Raw genomic sequence first — 22,622 nt, 5'->3', positions numbered from 1 at the left:
TTATACGCTAGTTCTATGAAAAGCTTTGTGCGTTTTTGAAACAAACGGCTTTGGCCTCAATTGGGCTCTCGTAGGCTCCGCCTTGGAGAACCGTCTGAAACAAAAGAACCTGCATCGCAGTCGGTACAGCTCGCGCCATGCCGGTTTGGACACTGCGAGTCAGTCTGAAGGGGAGGAGTCACAAACGCGCACGCACGCACATACAGACCCCAACAGTCGCGGGTGCGCTTGTTCAAACTGGTGCCATCATTGGGCTTCTCGGCTTCATTAAAGGGTTCATGAACCACGTTTCCAAGTAAGAAAATGCATTTAAAGTTAAAATAGATTACTTCAGAAATACTTTACCGCAAAAAGTACTTCAATGCGTTCAGCAGAAGCGGAGTTACTGGTAGTCGAAGATCGCCTTTGATCCCCTTCGCGGTGCTCCCGCTCTTTCCTCAATGCCTTGCACTACGAAGGTTACGGCGGAGTGGGGCGTGCCCTCAGCATCCCGCCTACGGAACGTCACTGTGGAGCACAGTTCAAACTTGATCTTGTTTGTCCACGTAGGCGCCACTATTTACGATTTTGGTGCCTACAACGCACCAAACGCGGTTGTCCTCAGCGAGCCGCAATGCGCTCAGCAAGCGGACTCGTCGCGGCACGCCGCCCGGGTCGTGGTATCTACGTTACGTAGCAGACCGCAGCTACATGCAACTGTAGTGCGTATGCGCAGCGTTTGCTTCGTGCACGACGGGGCTTGAACGCGTTCGCGCTCATATACTCCAGTCTGGCCATGCGACCTAATGCAGTCCGGCTTTGTCCTGCAGCAGCTTGACCGACGAATAGCCATCATCACCAACAGCCTATATTCATGTTCACTGCAGGACGAAGGCCTCTCCCTGCGGTATCCAATTACCCCTGTCTTGCACTAGCTGATTCCAACTTGCGCCTGCAAATTTCCTAACTTCATCACCCCACCTCATTTTCTGCCGTCCTCGACTGCGCTTCCCTTCTCTTGCTACCCATTCTGTAACTCTAATGGTCCACCGATTATCCATCCTACGCATTACATGAACTGCCCAGCTCCATTTTTTCCTCTTAATGTCAACTAGAATATCGGTCATCCCTGTTTGCTCTCTGATCCACACCGCTCTCTTCCTGTCTCTTAACATTAGGCCTAACATTTTTGGTTCCATCGCTCTTTGAGCGGTCCTGAACTTGTTCTCGAGCTTGTTTGTTAAGCTCGAAGTTTCTGCCCCATATGTTAGCACCCGTAGAATGCAATGATTGTACACTGTTATTTTCAACGACAGTGGTAAGCTCCCACTCAGGATTAGGCAATGCCTGCCGTATGCACTCCAACCCAATTTTATTCTTCTATTATTTCTTCTCATGATCAGGATCCCCTGTGAGCAATTGACCGACGGATTGTAGCCACACCCAAATTGCGCATTTTGAAGCACTGTCAATAGCTCAATGCGAAGCGAAGTCTGCCAAGGCTTCTCGCCAAAAGTGGTGAGAGGCGAGCGCGCGCTGCGTGCCTGTGGTCTGACCTTAACTTTCGCATTCTTCGAGGCTAGTTCAGTGTTCAAAACTAGTCGAAATTAGAGAGATCCCACGACTACGACACCAATGAGCAGGGTGGCCAAAGTTTAATTTCTACGCGGGCGGCCGCGGCCAACCGTAATCAGACGACAGCCGGCTTCTTCCGGTAGTACGTAATTCTTATCAAAACTCGAAAGCAGATTTTTGCTTACTTCAGCCTGTTTATTAAACTGCGTCAGTAAATACACACAGTAACCGTAGGAAGAATCACACTGATGCAAAGATCCTTCTTGATTGATGTCAGCTACTGGCCAGCAGCAGCCGCGTATGGGAATCTGCTACATGACGAAACATAGCAGCTCGAAAAGAGTGAGCGGAAGGCTTCTGATGAAAAGAGACTGCTTGAGAAAAAGGTGACTTCAGTGCCCCACTTGCGAGCTCTACGTGCCGCGCACAACTGCAAAATTTGGCTGAGACGTTCACTGCGGCGCATGCTATCCGCGGACAGGGTTTTTTAACCAAGGCCGAGTGGCAGTTCAAGACTCCTTTAACGTCCACACTGTCATTTTCCTTTTCGCCGAGTGACACGACTTCTTCGCCACAGAGGTTAATCGTAACTGCCTCAATGCAATCTACCGGCAAATTTAGGTGGCTTATTTTAACAACATCTATATATAGTCAACGCGGCTAAGGATTGTCGATACAAAGTAACAGTCCAACTAACTAGATGTATCTTGAACAGTTTAATGTGGAATGAGTTTACATTTCTTCAAATATGCACTTGTTTCCCTTTTCAAAATTTTATTGTTTTTGGGCATGCACAATACTAGTCACTGGCATCGTTGTACAATGTAATATATATATATATATATATATATTTATATATTTATTTATATAATAAATCCAGCCTTGGATGTTTTATAAGTGTTCCACTCATGAGGAAAACGCTTTCTGCCAGAAAGTGAACCACCAGATTTTATTTTATTTGTTACATGTGGTGTGTATAAGACAGTTTTTTTTTCAGTCAGTGATTCTTTCTCGTGTAGTTTAATTTCTTCTTTTCAGCAAGCACTAACTGCTCTCAAAGGTGCTTCATGGCCTCCCAGGCAGAACGCATTGCCTGCATTCTCGCGTGGCTGTTTTTCGAGCATTGAGAAGTGGATGACCGCATCGCAGCACATTCTTTGGGGGGAAGGGGGGGGGGGGCATTTTGGATGTAATGGTTTCTCCTATCTATTACCACAAAACCACCTTGGAGCTTGTGCCTAGAATGCGTGCAATACCACTACCAAACTGTGAAAATGATATCAATAAACACCCTACGAGAATAATTACAATACTCCTGTTCACTCCTGTAAAAATGCTCCAAAGTGCATAAAATATAAGAGCCCCCGCTCCCGGTTCTGCAAATAAACACTGAAACCGATTATCTAAAAGTGCCTCAATTTCAACACAAATGCTCCCAATGGAAGCATGCTCCCAATAAATGCTCCCACTAAATCTCCCATTCAGGCCCGCAGAAACTCCCAGTGCGTGGGATTAACGAGGCCCTGAAACTCTTTTCTAACTCATCGTAGAATGGCCAGACTATTGAAGGACGTAGGTCGCCTTACGAATCTCCGAAAAAAAAAAGAAAATTTAAATCCTTCAAGTAAAAGCGGTGTTAGAGGTAGTTAACGCACCGATGCATGGCTTTCACCTTTTTCCGTCTTCATTAGTGCGTTGGAGGCTACTCATCCGGGATACAAAAGAGGGCAAGTCTCCGCCCAACATTTCTGTTTTTTCGCTTGTTTATTTCTATACGACGCAACTTGAGGTTCAGGTGTGCGCGTCGCTATCTCGACGCAGGTGGGCGCTCGGGCTGCCTCTCGTTGCCACGACCCTGGAGCTCGTCCCCCACAGAGACCAGTCAGAGTATGCGTATTGCATTTGTTCGCGACCAGATAGCTCAACGCGGCCCAACATCGCGACCGCGATATCTTTGCTAAGCAGCACTCCAGCGCAGCAGACGCAGCTGCATGAAACTGTAGTATGTAGACTGGAAGTGCAAAAATGAAATACTTTTTTCTTTGTCTCTCTGAGACCACAGACATTTTAATTTACTTAACTCAAGATTAGCAAAAGTGTTATTACTAGAACGTTCTCGCCATCACAAAATCCACCAATACCATTTGGTTGGCTGCTTGCGACATAACTGCTGACAACATTGTGAAGGAGAGTGCAGGCGGTTTTTCTCTGTTTTTGGCACTATAGGATTGTAATTACCCTGCTGTATGCAGTGGAATATAATTTGTCTGCCATGTTCGTAACAACATTGTCTACAGATCGGCAACTTTTGCTTACAAGGTTAAATAAGCTTTTCAGGCGCCTTTAAAGTTGGTCCTTTAGTTGTTGTCTACCGAAAACGCGCCCACCTAAACAGGAGTTATATTTTACTCCCATTGAATGGTAATAAATTGTCAAAAGGGGGAGTGTGCGAGAGAACAAGCAAGAACGCTCATATGGGTGTTCTTCTGTTAAGTGTATAGAATATATAATACGTTGGCGCTTTTCCGGAAGATTCTTACGTCGCAGCAACCGTTCTTATGGAAACCTCCGATGTTTCCGAAAGGTTACGGTGATAATGACAACTTTTAAAGTTGAACGTCTTCTCATAATGCAAGGCATAAACAATGTAAGGTACAATCATGAGTAACAACAAAACGGATTGAAGTGAGCAGCCTAATTTATTCGGTTTCTCGTCCACTTGTTGCGCCTTCTTCTGTCTAAGACAGCGAGAAGTCCGAACAGACCGCCGACGAAGCAGTGGATTCCAGCTTGAAGCTGATAAAGTCCATCGTAGCTTCCTCCTCTGTCCCGAAAGTAACCTATAGAGATGAAAAAAAAAAAATAAAATAAAAACCTCTTTTGAAGGGCTTTTTTTAAACTGTGCTACCGGTGATCTTCGATCCCAACGTGACATCAAGGTTTAGAATACATTTACCCATTTGTGCCGTATTTTATTTTATTGCTAGCATTACAGACAATCTTGAACAGACTGGCAACCAGGCGTATTTCGCTCAACCTATGTATCTAGAGAAGCCTCCCAACGTAGGTATTGCATTCTGGTCCGGGGCATCCTGTGAGAAAATGGATGCAGACCGGCTGTGTTCCTTACCAAAAGTCCGAATGAGGCCTAATAAATCGCGCAACAAAAAAACAACGTGTCAGTTTTTTGTGTACACAAAGTGATGCTGTTTTTGGATTGCTACAAATATCAACTAAATACAATATAGTACTTGAAAAAGTAAAACAAGATTTCAAACCTTCTTTTGCGTTCCAGAGCAGCAATATTTCACATAATCTGCCTGTTGTGGCACTTGTTGAGCCAATACATGCCATAAACTTTGGAGTACAGTCTATAAATAACCAAATTGTTGTGCTGGGTGATAAGCATCACAAAATCGTTGAATGTGCAAAAGAAACCACAAACTTATTGTAATCTAAGATGAAACGTGCAGTATGTTAAAGAATTATTGGTTTTAATGTAACCAGATGATATACTACAATGCTTTGTTTTATCGTATATATATATATATATATATATATATATGTGTGTGTGTGTGTGTGTTTAAAATTTAGTACAAATGCGTGCGGTTAAATTTTTGATAATTCGTTATAGTTTGCTAATGGTCTGCTCTTCTATGAATGTACCATATGTTGTTTGACACACATTGTTGTATGATTAACTTAACATTGAGTTCACGTTTTCATAACTGCGACTTAAAACATGTGTTTGTATCTGCGTTTACTTATTTTGTTGATGATGATGACGATGTGCCCCATTTATTCTGTACAAAGCATGTTGTTTTGCTTTGCCCTCTGTTTGCTTTAACTGTCCGAATTGCGACGCGGTTCCCAGTCGGGATACAGACAGCCTCCTTTTGCCTCTGTTCGCAGACATTTTTCGAAATGATGCCTGAATAGAAATTAAAGGGGCCCTGAACCACCCGTCGGGCTTAGCGAAATCACATAGTCCGCGGGCAGCATACGCTGCGGTGAACATCTCAGCCAAGTATTGCTGTCGCACGCGGTGCGTGGAGCTCGCTAGCGGAGCGCGAAGTCACCTTTCTCTGAAACCCTTTCTTTTCGACACAAGTCGTGATCCTCACTCTTTTCTGGACGCTTGATGTCGTAATAAAGCGCACTCCCACACGCGGCTGCTATTCAGCTACACCACGGCCGCCGCGGGGCGCCGCCACGACTCCACTGGCTAAGTGTATCTGCGGCTCGCCGAGGACAACCGCGTTCGGCTTGCGTTTAGCGCGGCGTAGGCACCAAAATCGGAAGTCGCGGTGTCTACGTTGACGTGCAAAATGAAATTTGAACTGCGCGCCACGGCGACATTTCGATGGCGGAGAGTTGTGGCCACGCCCCACTCCACCGAAGCCTTTGCAGGGCAAGGCATTGAAGAAGGAACGGAGGCCATGTTGGACTGCCAATACCCCCGCTTCTGCTGTACGCATTGAAGTACTTTTTGCGGCAAAGTGATTCCGAAGTAGCCTATTTCCACTTCAAGTGACTTTCTCCCCTGCGATAAAAAGTAGTTCAGGGCCCCTTTAAACAAAGTGAAATGAATGCGGAAGCAGTAACCGTATATTCCGGCCAGTGAGCGTTCCTGAGGGACGGTATTCCGTACCTTCTGCCGTATATTATTTCATGACCCTATTTTCGTGAGAGAAACCTACATGATCTTATACATTCCGGTATGGATGTACAATGTTGTTATACCTAAGTAAACTGCCTCTGAATTACAAGCGTTGACGTGCAAAATGAAATTTGAACTGCGCGCCACGGCGACATACCTAAGTACTTAATGGCAAGACGCTCAGGCAAGTCTTAAACACCACGGAACGAGGCTTTCAATGAAGAGATAAGAAATATTGCTTTATCGCTCACGATAAAGCAAGAAAAAAGAAGATTTGTCCTAATGTGCACGAAAGTTATTGTTTTTCTAGAGCGTGGTGTAAACTTCTGAACGCCTTTATCCCATATGTCAGTTTGAAGTTGGCTCTGCCAAAGATTGCAGCATGCAAAAACGCTGTCCCGCTTTTCTTTAATTTCCTCTGATGTGCACGCTCATCCATTTCTGCAATGAACTGGTTTTAGCACGACTTTGAAAAAGATGCCGTAGTTGTCAGTCGTATGGATAGAGAACAGAAAAGCAGGAGCACGAGAGATGAGACGCAACCATAAATGTGAGAATATTGGTTGTTCTTAGCGCTGATGAAGCCACACACTTGAAATAGACATGCTCACACACACACGAAAACAGACATACACCAGCGCTGGACTGCAACTACTGCTTTTTCATGTTTCAGAAAGGAAATGTTTCATATGTTTTTTTTTCATTTATTCGTGAACGTGTCTATTTCAAGTGCACTGCTTTATGAATATGGTGCTTCACCAACAAGCCCACCATTACCTATTCAGTAAGTTCATAGTGAACTTTATATAGGTTACTTTGTTTTGCTATCCGTATTTCTCGCGATCAGTACGTGCTCGCCACGAGGCGAGTACGTACTAGAGAAAAGAAATTCGGTTCACTTATGAATCCTGCTCAGAGCATCAACCTACACTATAGTTCGTTAAGATTAATTAAATTCTGGGGTATTACGTGCCCAAAACCACGATCTGATTATGAGGCACGCCGTAGTGAGGGACTCTGGATTAATTTTGACCACCTAGAGTTCTTTAACACGCACCCAATGCATGATTATAGTTCGTTCTGCGCTATTCGTTCAGCAAGTAGGCAAACTAAACAAGCGTTAGACGTGAAACTCACCGATAATATACGGGCTGCACAGGAGTAGAGGTAACAACGTCACTCCAGCGAATCCCCAGCTGGTTGCGACGCTCTCGATGCCGAAGTAGTCGGCAATCACCACAGGCTTCATGGCGATCAAGCAAGCCGTGAACATTGTCACGCACGCGCACACGAGAATGTAAGCCAGGAAGGAAGGAGTCGCTGGTAGGGCCAGCATAGTAGCGGCAAGCAGGAAGAAGCACGCGGATACCAAAGTTGTCCTGCTCACGATCCTGCAGTCACCGATTAGTGGAAGCACAATGCGACCAAATAGCTCGGCTGGCGAGCAGTAGGTCACTGAAAGGTCAGCGTCTCTCCGGGAAGACCCTTTGTCAAGCGCGTAGTCCACTATGGTCGCTGGAAAGACGGCCATTGTGTAGTCCATCGCTACGACCGCCAACACGCAAGCGTAGAACCTAGGCTTGGACAGCAAGTGGCCGATCTCGCGGAATGACGCACAAGAATGCTTAGGCTTCTGCGTGGTACACTGGTTTGCTTCATTTGATACTTTATCTTCGCTCACAATCGCTGCTGTTCGCTTTCCATTGCTTCCGTTTTGCATGGCAGTCGTCTGGTTCGTGCTTTCTTGCTTTCCCAGAAACGTGAAACTATGAAGCCAGGTTTTAAATATGTTTGGGTTATTTGAATTCTCTGCGGGGTACTCATTGCTACTGCTGCACGCATGTATCCTTAGTACTTCTGATCTCGTTGCCCAGTTATGAATACAGTCTACCACACCAACACCGTTTGGAGTGAGAGAGCTCACGGTGTTAATAGATTCTGCACTTCCAGTGCCATTACTTCTGGCACCTTCTCGACCCGCTAAAGGGTTAGAAATTGCGCTATCCAGAGTTCCAGTGGTAATCGAGGAGTAGCTCTCACTTTCTTGCTACACACGCTTCGGTCTTACCTTTCCGCGCGTTTATTTGCCATGGAGGCTCTTTCAAAAGCAGTGTCAGAGCTGTCACGTTCATGGTGATTGCTGCGTACACGAGCATAGATCCTCTGAAGCCGTAGGCTGCTTTCAGCGACGTCAGTATTGTGGGAAACAGCAGCGAGGCCATAGAGTAGCCGGCGAACTTGAGGCCACTGGCTACACCACGGTATTTGTCGAAGTACATCATAACTACTATGATGAGAGTCACGCAGACGACTCCCACGCCCACACCTGCGGTGAAAAAAAAGAAGAGAACGCGGTGTAAGCACCGGGTGGACAGCTGGGCTAGTTTCGGTATCTAGCCAATAGCGTCGCCATGTTTTTAGTGGCCAACCAAAAATTCGATACATTTTGCATGTTTGGCTCTAGCTTTGGAACCTACGAATTATTATTTTTATTTATTTATTTTATTTATTTACATACCCTGAGGGCCCCTTAAATAAAGTATATTGTAAAGTATATTACGAAGTTGTGTGTAGAAAAATGTGTTTTGTAGTGTTTTCTCTTCTTGACGTGCTTTTTTTTGTCGTTTATTTCGTAGCGCCAACGGACGGCGGGTTATCGCCATTCTGCTCGTCTGCGCCTGGCGTTTTCTGCAGAGGTGCACGCCTTTTCCTTCTACTGTGCGCTGCAACATTTTGTTTTTGTATCGGCCAGTGTTCCAGCGAGGTATACAAAACAGAAGAAAGGCCACAAGACGTTCTACCGTGCTCTGTGGTGGGCCAACAAGGGGAAGGACAGCAGCGTCACTTCTTTGTGCTGCCAAAAGAATTAAAGGTAAGCACACTTTTTATGCAGTCTTTATACAAAGCGTAGCCGCTAACGTTATCGAAACGGCTATAAGACGAAAGAAGGGTGTTGCGTACGCGGTACATTTCTCTGTGTGGTGTGTAAATACACTGAAGACACCTATCGACCACAGCTCCTGTGTCGAGTGAGGGCTAGCTAACCGGCTGACAAAAATTGCGTTTCGTTATATCTCGACGACTGCTGGTCGCTTTACGGAAGAATAAAACATTGATAATTTGTTTTTGCTGAAGTTGTTTGACGGCTACCTGCACGGGCGACGGGGTTAGGTAAGAGAACATTGTGCTTGCCTGTTGTTCTTGATTAGACATTCCAAGTCGCCTAGAGCTTCACAAGGTGTGGAAACGAACTGAAGGAGCGCTGCGCTGGCGCCAGAAAGCACTGCTAGCGCTGTTTTCTTCGCTTTGTCTGCTACGGCGCCTGGCGCATTTTACGTTACGTAGGGAAATGTTGTGGGTCGCCAAAAAAGAAAAAAAAAAGAACGTCTGCCTGTCTTTTATCTATCGGATATTCATCCGCGATGTGCGATGTACGCGGTCGCTCACTGAGAACTAAGCAGACGAGCAAATTTTGCTGAGAACGGCGAGTTTACCCTCGTATCAAGTCGCGCTGCCACGCAATGCGTACGAAGGAGCTTACACCGGCGCTTAGCGAGCCACGCGCTCCGGTGTTCCCGCAAAGTTTTGTTCCCCTTGTGCGAAAAACAAAAACAAAATAAAATAACAAATACTTCTAGAGTAGGAAATGCCCACAGACCACTGACCAGTGGCTTACAAATTTTGGAAGGTAGTCTTCCTGTTTTAGGCATTCTGCAAAAGGAAGAAGGCAGGAATTAAATGAAAAAGTTGAACAAACTAATCTGTCAGTGCCTTAGTTACAAGTAAATCAATTCATGGATCAAGATAATTTACCTGTAAGAAGCTGACCAGTGTTTTCAGACAGCTCTTGAGAAAGCAGCATTACCAAAAACGTTACTTCGATATAGTAGAAGTTAAAATAACAATTTGGATTGTTAAATCTTTGTGCCATATTTTTAGCATAAATCCCTACAACAAAATATAATGCGAGTTGACGTACATGACTTGAAAGCACTGTTTTGCGGAAACAGTGCTGAAATTTGTTCCTGCAATTGCGTTGTGTGTAAGCATATAACTTATTGCCTCCTTTTTTCTCCAGACCACAGCTCCAGCGCGCACAATTCCACCTCACCCGAATCTCTGTCTCGCCTGTGTTTGGGTATGCGAAATGTAGTGTCTTCAGCCTTTGAAGCGGTCTCGTTTATTGATAATTTTTGCATAAGTAATCACATGCAGATAACCGCTGCAACAAACGATTTGCGTTGGTAGGTTGCCCCATGCGAAGCAAAAAAAAATACAAGACTTTTGCTATTCGAAAATTGTAAGAAGCTTTGGGATGTATTGCACCTATAGTATGTGCAGTTTGTACTGTAGATACTAGATACTCCGGTCTGCAGTATTCTTTTGTGCATTGTATCTCTTGATGTACAAAAGTTGCTAATAAAATTTTAAATATAAAGCACATTTCACTGCCTGTCATTGCCGAGCCGAAAAGCAATAGCCACGCGCATGCGGGTTCACGTATAACGGAATAGGGTAAAATTTTAGGCAACACAGATGCGCTGCTAGGATTTATTCATACATGAACAACCACACACGCAAAACAAAAATTTCCATTACGAAAAGAAAGAGGCTGAAAATGACAGCTGTCAGAACAACTGTTAAAAAAAAAGTAGACTGCAGCAGCAAACGCAGCTTGTGCTGGTTTCCTGTTGCATCTGCCGAGAAAATCGCGCACTAGTCGAGCGCATTGCAGATGACACGTGGGATGGCAGTCTCCCCTTCGCCAGTAAAAAAAAAAAAAAACCGTTGCCATAACAGCAAGCTTAATTTTTTTTTCTCTCTGAAGCATGGCATACCAACCACCAGGGGAAAAACTGGCGCTCGTGACGCAGTTCCCGTTTACCTGAGGGTTATGTCAGCTGACGTAGCCGTGGTGTAAGTGCACTCGTTGTTGATATGTTCACTTTTTCGTCTGGCTGGCTAGAGTAATAGTATATGCTCTAACATTTGACCCTACGGTATAGCTGAACTCTAAGCATAAGTGTTCTTATGCTCTGGCCCCGTCAGACCACTGCACGGCGCTTACTTAAGTTAGGCGACTATGTCGCACGTTCTGAGTAAACGTCAATGAGTGTTTGCCACGAAAGTTTCAATGAAAGATAAATAGCGCGCAAACGAGCCTGTAAATTTCTATCGCTGCTCGCTGCCTGTAGCAGTGACCTGCCTACTCGCTGTCGCTATACTACATGCTGTTGATTTACGTAGTTATTCCGCTGAAGGATAACAAGTTCTGCGTCGTAAGAGAAGTTGCGCGATGGCAGAAATGTTCATCAGCTCTCCCGCTTGCTGCTTTAAAATAAGACTAGAGCCCGTATAGCACACATGTAGCTTTGATGCACGGAAACCCATCGAGTGTACAAGCGCCCACTTAAACTGGCCGCAATCACATCAAGGATATTGTGCACAGTGTTCAATTCTTCAGTTATTATTCATTTAGTCCAGCTTTTAACTTGTTATTCAGCTTGATGAAGGTAAACGATTGCACTATGCAGCCCTATGCAAATCGAGGTTCGCGCTTGTTCCGCACAGTACGAGGAGAGTTTCAGCGCGCATTCGAATACTGCTATCCGGAACTTCAGTAGCGGCTAGATTACCAACCTCGCGCACTGTTTACTTGTCGCTCACCCACCGGAAAACTAAATCGCTCTCATCTGGACTCCAGCACATCAAGGACTACCAGGCAACAAAATGGCACCCTCCGCACCCTCAAACCATTAATTAGTAGCGAGACGCTGTGGGAGACTGCCCTGCACAGCTCCGATCCCTAACTACCAGACCGAGTCCGGAGGTGGGCTGAGGAGGTAGCGGAAGCCTACCCCGACTGGGAGGCGGACATCTAGCCACATATGGTTTTCACGAAGGCATACTGTGCTTTAATTGGAATGACCGAAAGTGCTACGTGCGACGTCGGCGGCAGCGAAGAGAACATCGAACATCAATTGTGACACTGCGATCAATTTCAGTCGGAAAGACAAACATTATCGAACGCATTGCGACGACTTGGCGATCGGTCGTTGTCCGTGCAGGTAGGTGCTCCTTGAAGACCCTCCCCATCGTTCGTCGGCCCACAAAGCTGTGAAGGCACTGTTGTCTTTCTTGAGGGCGACTGGCCCATGTGAACGCCTTTGAATTGCTCAGGCTCACCGCGTGCGTGCGCGAGCTCACCATCTCTATCTCATCTTTCCATTCCCTCTTTCCTGTCCCCCAAAGTAGGGTAGCCAACCAGACGCATTTCTGGTTAACCTCCCTGCCTTCTCTTTCCCTCCTCCTCCTCTCGGCCCCCACCCTTTCTTAAAGAAGGGAAATAAAAGTTTATCCATTAATTCAGAGCGTATAGGCGGTTAAAGTCGCTTTCAATGTACAGGTGTCATGTCTGCACGGGTACACTGACATCGCCATGTGTTACCAGGTCGTTCGTAAATTGGAAGCCCACTAGTAATTTTATTTACGATTGAGACAGGAAGGCAAGACACGCAAAGCTTCTTTTGTACCTACTAGACCTTGTGTTAAACCGGTGAGAAACTAACGAGTGTGTGTTAGAAGCCTAACTTGCGTAATCAATTACCCGGTTGATTACAAAATCTGCAACAGATATTAATACACGGGCAGACGTCGTGGCAGATCGGCGAAGTGCCTTTTTTGGACTAAAGTTTAACAAGGGTTTAGGAAAGATGTGTTGCGCAAGGTTAAAATCAGCGGAAGAAATAAGAGGAGACAGAAGGAGCCCAACAAAGTACTCTGCTAAACTTTAGTAAGGGTCTTCATGTTAATGGCTGCAGTTAAGGATTGAATTTAGATATTCTTACGGGACTTTAGGGGTTTGCTCGCATCTGATGCAGTTATTGATATATTGATGATTATTGACTCTATATGCAGTTTTGTTCTTTGAGGACGCACAAAGGACGCATAAATTAAGTTGGGCCTAGTGTTCCAACACATAGGCTCACTTGACGCAGCGAAACAGGGAATCCAGATCTGATTTCGACAGTGCCATGTGGGGTTCAGAAGCAATGAAGTTTCCGAATGGCTCAGCACCTGACACGTAATCAAACAAGTATGGTGAAAATGATCCGGCTTGATGTCGCGTTCACCAGGCGTACTGACACATCACATACGTTTCACTGACAGTAGTCCAAACTGTGAGCACTGTCAGCGGCCAGAAACTCTTGCACACGTGTTTTGCGTTTGTACTGCGTACGCGAAGGACCGCAAGAGCTGAAGTCTTCGAATGTACTCGTCTGTTTTATGAAGCTGTTCTGGCTGCTCGGCCTGGCGTGGTCGTGGTTATTAGGGCAGCTCTAGTCTTTTTACGAGCCACAGGACTAGACACAGGGATTTAGAGAGGTAGTGTTGTATATACGTCCGTGCTTTCTTCATCATCACCACACATCACTTCCTTCTCATGTATAGAGCACCAAGCCAGAGAAAACTGTAGCACAGGCCGACTTCTTAGCCTTTGCGTAAATAAGTCCTCTCCCTCCCTATCTGTCTCCACCTTGGAAATATCGGCTACTTAGGATATCATGTGCACGTGAAGCAAAGGTAAGCCGCCATATTCACCCAAATAAGTCGGTGTGAACCATATACAGTCCGTTCATATCGCACGCGTTCTTGCATCAAGTGGCACTAGCTGGAACACCATATAAAGAATACCGTTCTTGTATTTGCGGCGCTGTGACGGGATGTGCTATTGCTGTTTTCGTTGTATCAGTACTAAATATCTAAACGCATTTCAAGGACATTTCACAAGATGCCATCTACGTAAGCAGGCAAGAAACCGCTCAAATCTTATCTTTTTATATCGCCAGCACATTGCAGATCATATATCATTCTGCACATGTTTTGGTACGCCTCGGTATAAATGTTTCAGGCAAAACAGCAAATGGTGCATAACTATCCTCATTTCCACAAATACACATCTTGCATGGCACGTTGGTTGGCGTCTCACCGAGTAAAGTGGACCGATATTATAAATAATGCAATAGTAAACATCATTCTTATCTCCAGGTATTATTAAATGGTGTCTGTTTGTATAGAAGTTATATAAAATATTTTGAGGACGCCTTTGCTGTGTTGGTGCTACATTTTTGCACCGAGGTTGCAAATTGCAATCTACGTTGCATAACAAGGCATGTGATAAGGTTAATTGCCTCCTTCGTCCGGAAATAAAATGAATACCGCCGTTATATCTGCACCTGACCATCGACACTGCGACTTCTTCGAAACAAGCCGAGATCGGCGCACCGCCCATAGCCAGCAGAATTTCAAAGTGAGGGAAGCTAAAATGTGCCAGGTTCATAGGGATTTTTCCCATGTGGCAGTACTAAGAGGACAAGCGAACTTGCGCCTCTTCGTTGTGATAGTGGGATACTAGGCTTGTCTACATGTTGCTCATGAAGACGGATGGCCAAAATGGTGCACTCAATAAAGCGAAACTGTCTAGTCGAGCCCTCACGCAATTTGCCTATAGTAAGCGCTGCTGTCTTGCTGAATAGCACACACACACACACACAGAACATCACTCATTATAATGAATTGGCTTACATGTAGCTCCATCTGTACTGTCTCTACAGATGTTCGGCAGGCCGGGTCTCTTCTCCAAGAAATTACTCAGGAAAACAGTAAACGGTGCATGAATATCCTCACTGGCACAAATACACACCTTCAATACCATAACTTCCTTGGTAAATTGCATTGGTCTGTGCCTTCTTTCGCGGGGTTTGGTTCTTATTATCGATTGGGGTCTTGCCGAGTAAAGTGGACCGATCTTGGAAATAATGCAGTAGTAAAGTGGCATAATCCTAGAGACACCATTATTAAAAGTGGGGTGATCCTGGAGACGGGTGGAGACGGGTGGAAACGCGTATTTCACGTTGTTTCTCGTGGTGGGGTTTTTCGGATCCTGATAGGTTTATTTTTGAGATCGTACGTGCCAAAACCACGATCTTATCAGGCACGCCGTAGTCGGGTGACTCCAGATAAATGCTTTTGACCACTTGTTCTTCGTTAACGCACCCCTTAGTTTAGCCACACGAGCATTCTTGCATTTCGCCCCCATCGAAATGCGGCCGCCGTCGCTGGAATCGCACCCGCGTCCTCGAGCTCAACGGCGCATCGCCATAGCTATACTGAGCTACTGCAATGGCTGCAACGTGTAACCTTACTATTATGCACAATAAAGAACTCTCTCAAGCTCTCTCAAACGTCCTGCTAATTGGCAGGCACGTAATGCCTATTCTGCAAAACGCGTTGCAGATGATGAACAGTTGTGTAACATCGTGTAACCACTTCACGAAAGCTTCACTGCACATAAGTTCCAAAATGGGCGTTAGATCTGCACATTTTTTGTCAGTGCTAGTTTTGACGACGACGTACGATGATCGCACACGACAGCTGTTCATTATTATTTGCGAACAAACCAAGGCAGTCGTTTACTGATGTCAAATGTATTTTAGAATTTCAGCTGTAAAATGCCACCTTGGCGCGAAACGGGACTACCAGCGGCGTAGCCCCAAAACCCAAATTATATTACCAAAGTTATGCTTAGATCCATAAACAAATCACTGTGTGCAATTCTCGGTGGATGTTGACAGAGCGTAACTCGCCATGGATCGCGCCTAGCGTGACGGTCATCCAGGCCATGTTGGGAGCGAAGACGGCTCCCAGGATTCCTGCCCACAGGAAGACGCTGCCAATCAGGCCGAGCTGGAAGACGGACAGGTGCCGCTGAGCGCATGAAACTAGCAGACCTGTAAGGATGGGGAAGGGTGTAAATCTGTACAAGAATAGGCGAGAGATATTCCTAAAATGTGAGCCGTTCACGCCGCCATAGCTACACCGACTGGTCGCGTGAATAAGCACAGAAAAGCACAGCACACATAAAAAGAATTGTTCTAACGCGTGGCAAACTGGAAAACTACGTCGAAGGTCTGTACTGCTCCTTGTGGCTTAGAGGCGGTGGGTATCGTCCCTAACTGTAGCAAAATTTTTAAGCTATAACATTCTATAAAAGGTCCGGGAAAAGAATGTCTTGCATTTTGAAGACACACAGTAGAAATAAATTGAAACCAATTATATAAACTACGTGGCTTAGCGAAATTCTACGCCACACAGTACTTTGTTTACAAGTTCGGGATGCCATATGATGATTTCCGCTTGCTGCTATATTGCTGAAAGCGTTGAAGCATTGTGGCTAACATTTCGACCACGAAAGCTGACACTGGTGCATTTGTGACGCATGGCTACTTGAGTAAAACTTAGTTGAATCACCTAATCCAATTTTCTTTATTGTTTGCAATATGTTAACTAAAAATGGCATTTTAGCTTTTTTTGGTGTTCACGGACTCTCAAAGAATATTTCATTGTTTATATCTCTTGTGTCCTTGGGTTTTGTATGCTCCTGTAGGCCGGCCTATGGGAGCAAATACGGGAACACTAATCTGCTGAATTTCTATCCTTCGTAGTTTTTTCGACAATAACATGCGGGCTGCTGGATTTTCAAATGAACAATATTTGAATAAGTAGTGGGCAGTAAAGTCCCGCCGCCGACGTTCCTGCTATGCCCGCATTCCAATACACTATTTTAATCGGATAATTCCTGGTATAAACTTTAAGTCAATGGGACTTATAAATTTACGCGCAGTTATACATTCTGGATTTGTTTTGAGTGCGAAAGCATTAGATGCCCCATTACACGAAAATCCGTCCTAGTCGGCGTCACCAAAAGATGGTACCAAAAATGGCCCACGGCACAAAGAGTACAAACAGGTGAAAAATATGCTCGAATTGACGTCAGATTTCTCAGGGAGGTTCCTGTAAACAAAGTAAACTAGTTACGTTATGTTTAGATAACTACTCTTTGAAAGTACACTAATGGCTTAGAAAATAAAATTTGGTACGTTTCGGTCCGGCTCATCTTCAATCAGCCATCTCGCTGACTAAAGGTGTGGCCTAGTGCGTGCGTCATTGGGCACGTGACGGAGCAGCCAATGGGGAGGAGGTAGCGCCACGTCATGAATGTATAAAATTAGCGCGTTCATGATGTTCAGAGGCCTACAAAAGGTATAATGATTTCGCATTCCCACATGTAAGCAGTCTTAAGTGTCTTGGTCGATTTTTTTATTTATCAATCAGCCGGCGACACATCGCCCATTTGACAAAGTATCACTAAGTATTGTTTAAACACCTGACGCCGCAACTGCATGTTGAATTTTCCTGTGTATATTGAGCTAGTTCGCAGCGATCTGCTCCAACATTACCTTAGTTTTACGTTTCTAGACGCCGCCGATTTGTAAACGCCGGAATTCTTTAGGTCTCTGTTATTTCTGCCATTCGCTTGACAATTGAAATAGTTAAGGCCAGACAGGGCTATGGTGCGACGCTGTCGTCGTACCTGCATGAAACCAGATGCTGTGTGCGCGGCATGGACATTTCTTGGCCGTGGCACAAACATACACGAGCATAAATTTATGTGTGAACGATGTATCGAAATATTTGGCCATCGCTTTCCCTATCTAATGCAAACCTCTATGAAGGTGTGTAAAGGTGATTTACATAATTCTTTAACCGCGAAAATTCGACAACAGTCAAGTGTAGTGTGAAAATCCTAGATGGAGCGCTCTGTACAGGAACTCGAAGCTGATTTTACCGCAACCTTTAATTTCACCACCCCCGTCCCGTGGGACAGCCTTTAAACATACGCAACTTTGATTCTGGGGGAGATCTGACACAGTGAACGCTCCAGAGAAACACTTGCTCTTTCCATAAGCGATGTTTTAGATGGTGACACGTAAGAAGACGATAAGCAAACCACGTGGTTGTTAACGCTGAGGCGGGCACGTTGTGGCCTTGTGGCAAGTATAATTGTAACCAGAAGCCAATATTTGATGACAGAAAAGTTTAAAAGTATTCGCTTATGGCTGCGAACCATGTCTGGTGGCAACTCGCTATCGATCTTTTGCAACATAGCTCGAGTGACATAAATATCAACAAAAAATTTACGGCAGAACTCATCTAACAATGAATGTCCACAGTAATGCGAATAGCAATCTATACCCCTGTCACACGGCACATGTAATGTAATTTGCAGTAAATGACATTAATTTCGAATTTCATTGAGGTCTTGCGTTCCCAGTCTACACGCGTAAACAAAATGGCATTCGCAATTGATAGCAATGTTTATCGGCAGGTTGCTATGATAACGAAACCTTACAAATCGTGCTTCTTGTTTTCATATTTTCACTATATTGTTAGCCATACAAGTCTGCATCGACTTGACCCCTGTCTTCGACTTCGACCTCCACGTGGACAATTCCACCCGAAACTACGGTACTTTACCGATTGTGGCTTGGTGTCGCATTTACAAAGTCGTTTGCTTTCCGCATCGAATGGGAGGATAGTGTTGCGTGTGACCACTGCGGCGACGAGGAAACTATCAAGCACTTACTTTGTCATTGTCCCCAATACAGCACATAACCCGCCGCGGTTGCTCAGTGGCTATGGTGTTGGGCTGCTGAGCACGAGGTCGCGGGATCGAATCCCGGCCACGGCGGCCGCATTTCGATGGGGGCGAAATGCGAAAACACCCGTGTACTTAGATTTAGGTGCACGTTAAAGAACCCCAGGTGGTCCAAATTTCCGGAGTCCCCCACTACGGCGTGCCTCATAATCAGAACTGGTTTTGGCACGTAAAACCCCATAATTTAAAATACAGCACATACAGGCAGTCACTCCCGACCGCGCTGGCATGTCTTGGCGACCGGCCGCTTTCGGAGCAGACAGCCCTGGAACGCCGGCCTATACAGTCCCCACACAAGTCAGTCAAGGCACTCTTGAAGTTTTTGTGATCGAGTGGACTTTCTGACAGACTAGAGTTCTCACAGACTTTTCCGACCTCCTCTATTTTCTTTCTTTTTTTTATTCCTTGTATTTTTTTCGTGACTGCTTTTTCTCTTCCATATTCTTTCTGCCTTTCATTTCCCCTTTCCCTTCCCGCAGTGCAGGGTAGCAAACCAGAATCTTTTCGGGTTAACCTCCCTGTCTTTCCCACCACGTTTCTCTCTCTCTTGGAAGGTTATTTGTAAATATATTGCATTTCGTTTTAACTTATCCATTTTGTAATTTTTTGCCAAGCCCCTGTCGTCGAGATTACACAAATCGCGCGTGCATGAGTTCGGGAAACTCATTCAATGGGCGAATGCCATTAGCTGTGAATGTCATTCACTATTCCCGAGTAGAATCAATAAAAATGGCATTGACACGTAATCTTATTCGCTGCGAATGACATTACATGTGCCTTGTGACAGGGGTATAACAATGAAACGACAGAACATATTCCTGAAGTCGCGTTTAGTTAATATGTCTAGTGGCAACTCTCAAAAACTTTTTGTGACTCCAAGGCAGCCCTTCAGAGTCTGCAGTCTGCATTACGACGCAAGACACATGAACAACTGGTGTTTGAGACCAGAGATGTTCTCCATCAAGCCCTAATGAACGGACATGACATCACCTTTCAATGGCTGCCGGAGCACTGCGGCATCGTCGGTAATGACCTTGCTGATGATGCCGCCCGGTCAGCCCATAAGGAAACCCTAACTGTTCCTATACCTTTATTAAGGACAGACGCAGCGAGGGGTCTTCGTTTACTCGCTCAAACCGAGAGAGAAACGTCCTGGAGCAGCCCGATTTTTACGAACTGTCATCTCCACCGGCTGGATCCTACACTGAGGCTACAAATTCCATCGAACTTACCCCGCCATGATAAAACTTTACTTTGCCGCCTCTGGTTAGGGGTGGCTTTTACGACAGCGTACTCATTCCTTCTGGGCATGTCCGAAACACCAATCTGTGACTCGTGCAACTGTGAGGAGACGGTGGAACACGTGTTGTGTTTTTGTCATCTTTATGAGACCGAACGCGACATTCTCCGGGGTGTGTTAAACAAATTAGACAGGAGACCGTTTTCGGAGACGACGATTCTTGGACCGTGGCCCCACGCGTCGCAGGCTCACAAAGCGACGCGGGAATTGTTAAAATTCATGAAGTCGACTGGCCTCAGTGACCGACTGTGAAGTGTTGGACAGCCGCACCTGTTCCTACTGCGAGTACCTTCTTCCCTCTCTCTCCTTTCTTTTCATCCCTTTAATCCCCTTCCCCGTGTAGGGTAGCAAACCGTACGTGCGTCTGGTTGACCTCCCTGCCTTTCCTTTCTTCTTTTTTCCTCCTTCTCCTCCTAAAAAACTCATTGCTTGCGCTCAATGCCACATACTTTGAAATCATCTCCCTTTGCTATGGCATTCACTTTCCATGGTTGCCCGTGAGCATGGAAGACATGACGAAGACTGTATGACGCCGACGCAATGACGATGGAATGACAAAGAAGGTATAATATCAATGGAACGACAATGAGATGTCGATTCACAAACTATGACGATGGCATAACAGCGAGAACGTGATGAAGAGGACTCTATGACGACGATGGCGTAATGATAATGGCATGGCGACAACCGGATGAAGAAGCTGGAATGACGACGATGACATGGCCAAGACGGCACCAAGACCACTGTATGACAACGGATGCGTGATGGCGTCTGTGTGACGATGACGCAACGATGAACATGACAACGGCGGCATAATCACGATTGAATGATGACGGCATGATTACGATAGAATGACGAACCAGTGACGACGTCGATGGATATACGAAGGTGGTATGGCGACGACGGTATGACGGCAAACAGATGACGATGCTAAAGTGATGATTATAAGGTGAAACAACAGCGTGATGACGATGTCATGACGACGTCGTCATGACAAGAGCCGGATGTCGAAACAATGATGACAATCATCCAGGCATCTCGATGAGGGTATCACGAAGAATGCATGACGACGACTGTATCACGACGATTCAGTAACGACGATGGCATGATAACGGCATGAGGACAATGGGGTGATGACGGGTGCATGATGGCAATACCGGGACGACGATGTACGACCCGGACGGCATTACGACGACGTTCTGACAATGGACGCATGATAGCGACGATGGTATGACAAGGGCGGCATAATCACGATGTATTGATGACAGTATGATCAAAATAAGATAACGAAGAAAGATTGACGTCAATGGAACGACGAAGGTGGTACAATGACGATGGCATGACGAAAATGGGATGTTACTGAGGTGATGACAATGATAAAGCGACAGCGTGAGGACAACGGCGTGACGAAGACTGTGTGACGATGATGGCGTAATCAAGACGGCATTACAAGGGTCGGATGCAAAGTGATGCAATAACCACGACGGCATCGCGATCAGGAGCCCGTACCTATTGACCCAAACTATTAGTCATCTTGGGCTACGGGTGATGGATGAATAGATAAATGGATGGATGGACGGACTGATGGATTAAAAACAGCTGAAGTAGGCAGACAATAGTAGTCCCATTAAAAAACGGCTAGGCACAGGACGACAGCAATGGCTACACTTACCTGACGAGTGTGCCAAGATTGACATGACGCTGGCGGGCCATGAGGCTGCCTCTCTGTCGACTCCAAATTCTTCCATGAAGGAGACATAGAAGAACCCGGAATTCATCATCATCACCACCGTAAAGAAAGCGGTGACGCTGGCGGCGCCAGCTACGCCCCAACTTCGGTCCATTTATGGATCACTGGACTTCAGGCAGGACACTGCGTGGCAAATACACAGGTATCTTATAACTTAACGGGTATCCTTTTTGAGCATAAGCGCAAGATCGCGGTTTCTCTATGTGTGGTGCTTCGTCACTGGCTATATATATATATATATATATATATATATATATGAACGAGAAGAAAGGGAACCGAGGGGCCCGATTTTTATTAATCATATCATAAGAAGGCAACAAACAATAACACCAAGAACAACATAGGGGAAATTAGTTGTACTTACGAATTGAATTAAAGAAATATATATACAGTGTTTGGTGGTTAAGTGTAAAGCATTGAGCATGTCTGTCAGAGTGACTTACGCAATACAAATGTTCACCATTGCGGTCTGCTGTACATTTACTTGTCGCCATAGCCTACTGGCACTGCAGTGCTAGTAGGCGATGGCGACAAACAAATCAATTAGTAGGATCAGAAGGTGATGGCGCCAATGTTAACAACATAAGTACACATCTGGGCGTCTTTAAAAACGGAAGGACCTATACGCCGAGGTCAAAAAGAACAGTTTATGGCCCGCAAAAGATTACGGGCTTTGCCACTACATTCAATACTACAGTGCTAGACTAAGGGTGTAACCAGCTGAGGCTGTGCTCTCGCAGTATGTTAGTCTAGGCCCGTTTTGTCGTTGTTTGAATCAGAAATGTGGTACGTGTCCGTT

General features: G+C 45.5%; 1 protein-coding gene across 1 annotated transcript; it reads right to left on the bottom strand.

The window, feature by feature from the left end:
* Positions 1-3,915: 3,915 nt before the first annotated feature.
* On the bottom strand, positions 3,916-21,942 carry LOC119444754 (uncharacterized). Its single transcript, XM_049665028.1, is given in 5 exon segments — positions 3,916-4,394; positions 7,352-8,263; positions 8,265-8,540; positions 15,862-16,005; positions 21,746-21,942. Coding segments are annotated over 5 exon segments (1,650 nt in total). The 5' UTR covers positions 21,918-21,942; the 3' UTR covers positions 3,916-4,248.
* Between the last annotated feature and the right edge of the window lie 680 nt (positions 21,943-22,622).

This window comes from Dermacentor silvarum, chromosome 3 (genome assembly GCF_013339745.2).
Source record: "Dermacentor silvarum isolate Dsil-2018 chromosome 3, BIME_Dsil_1.4, whole genome shotgun sequence".
Lineage (NCBI taxonomy): Eukaryota > Metazoa > Arthropoda > Arachnida > Ixodida > Ixodidae > Dermacentor > Dermacentor silvarum.
Note: the sequence above shows the minus strand (reverse complement) of the source record. Positions and strands in the feature narration are given on the sequence as shown.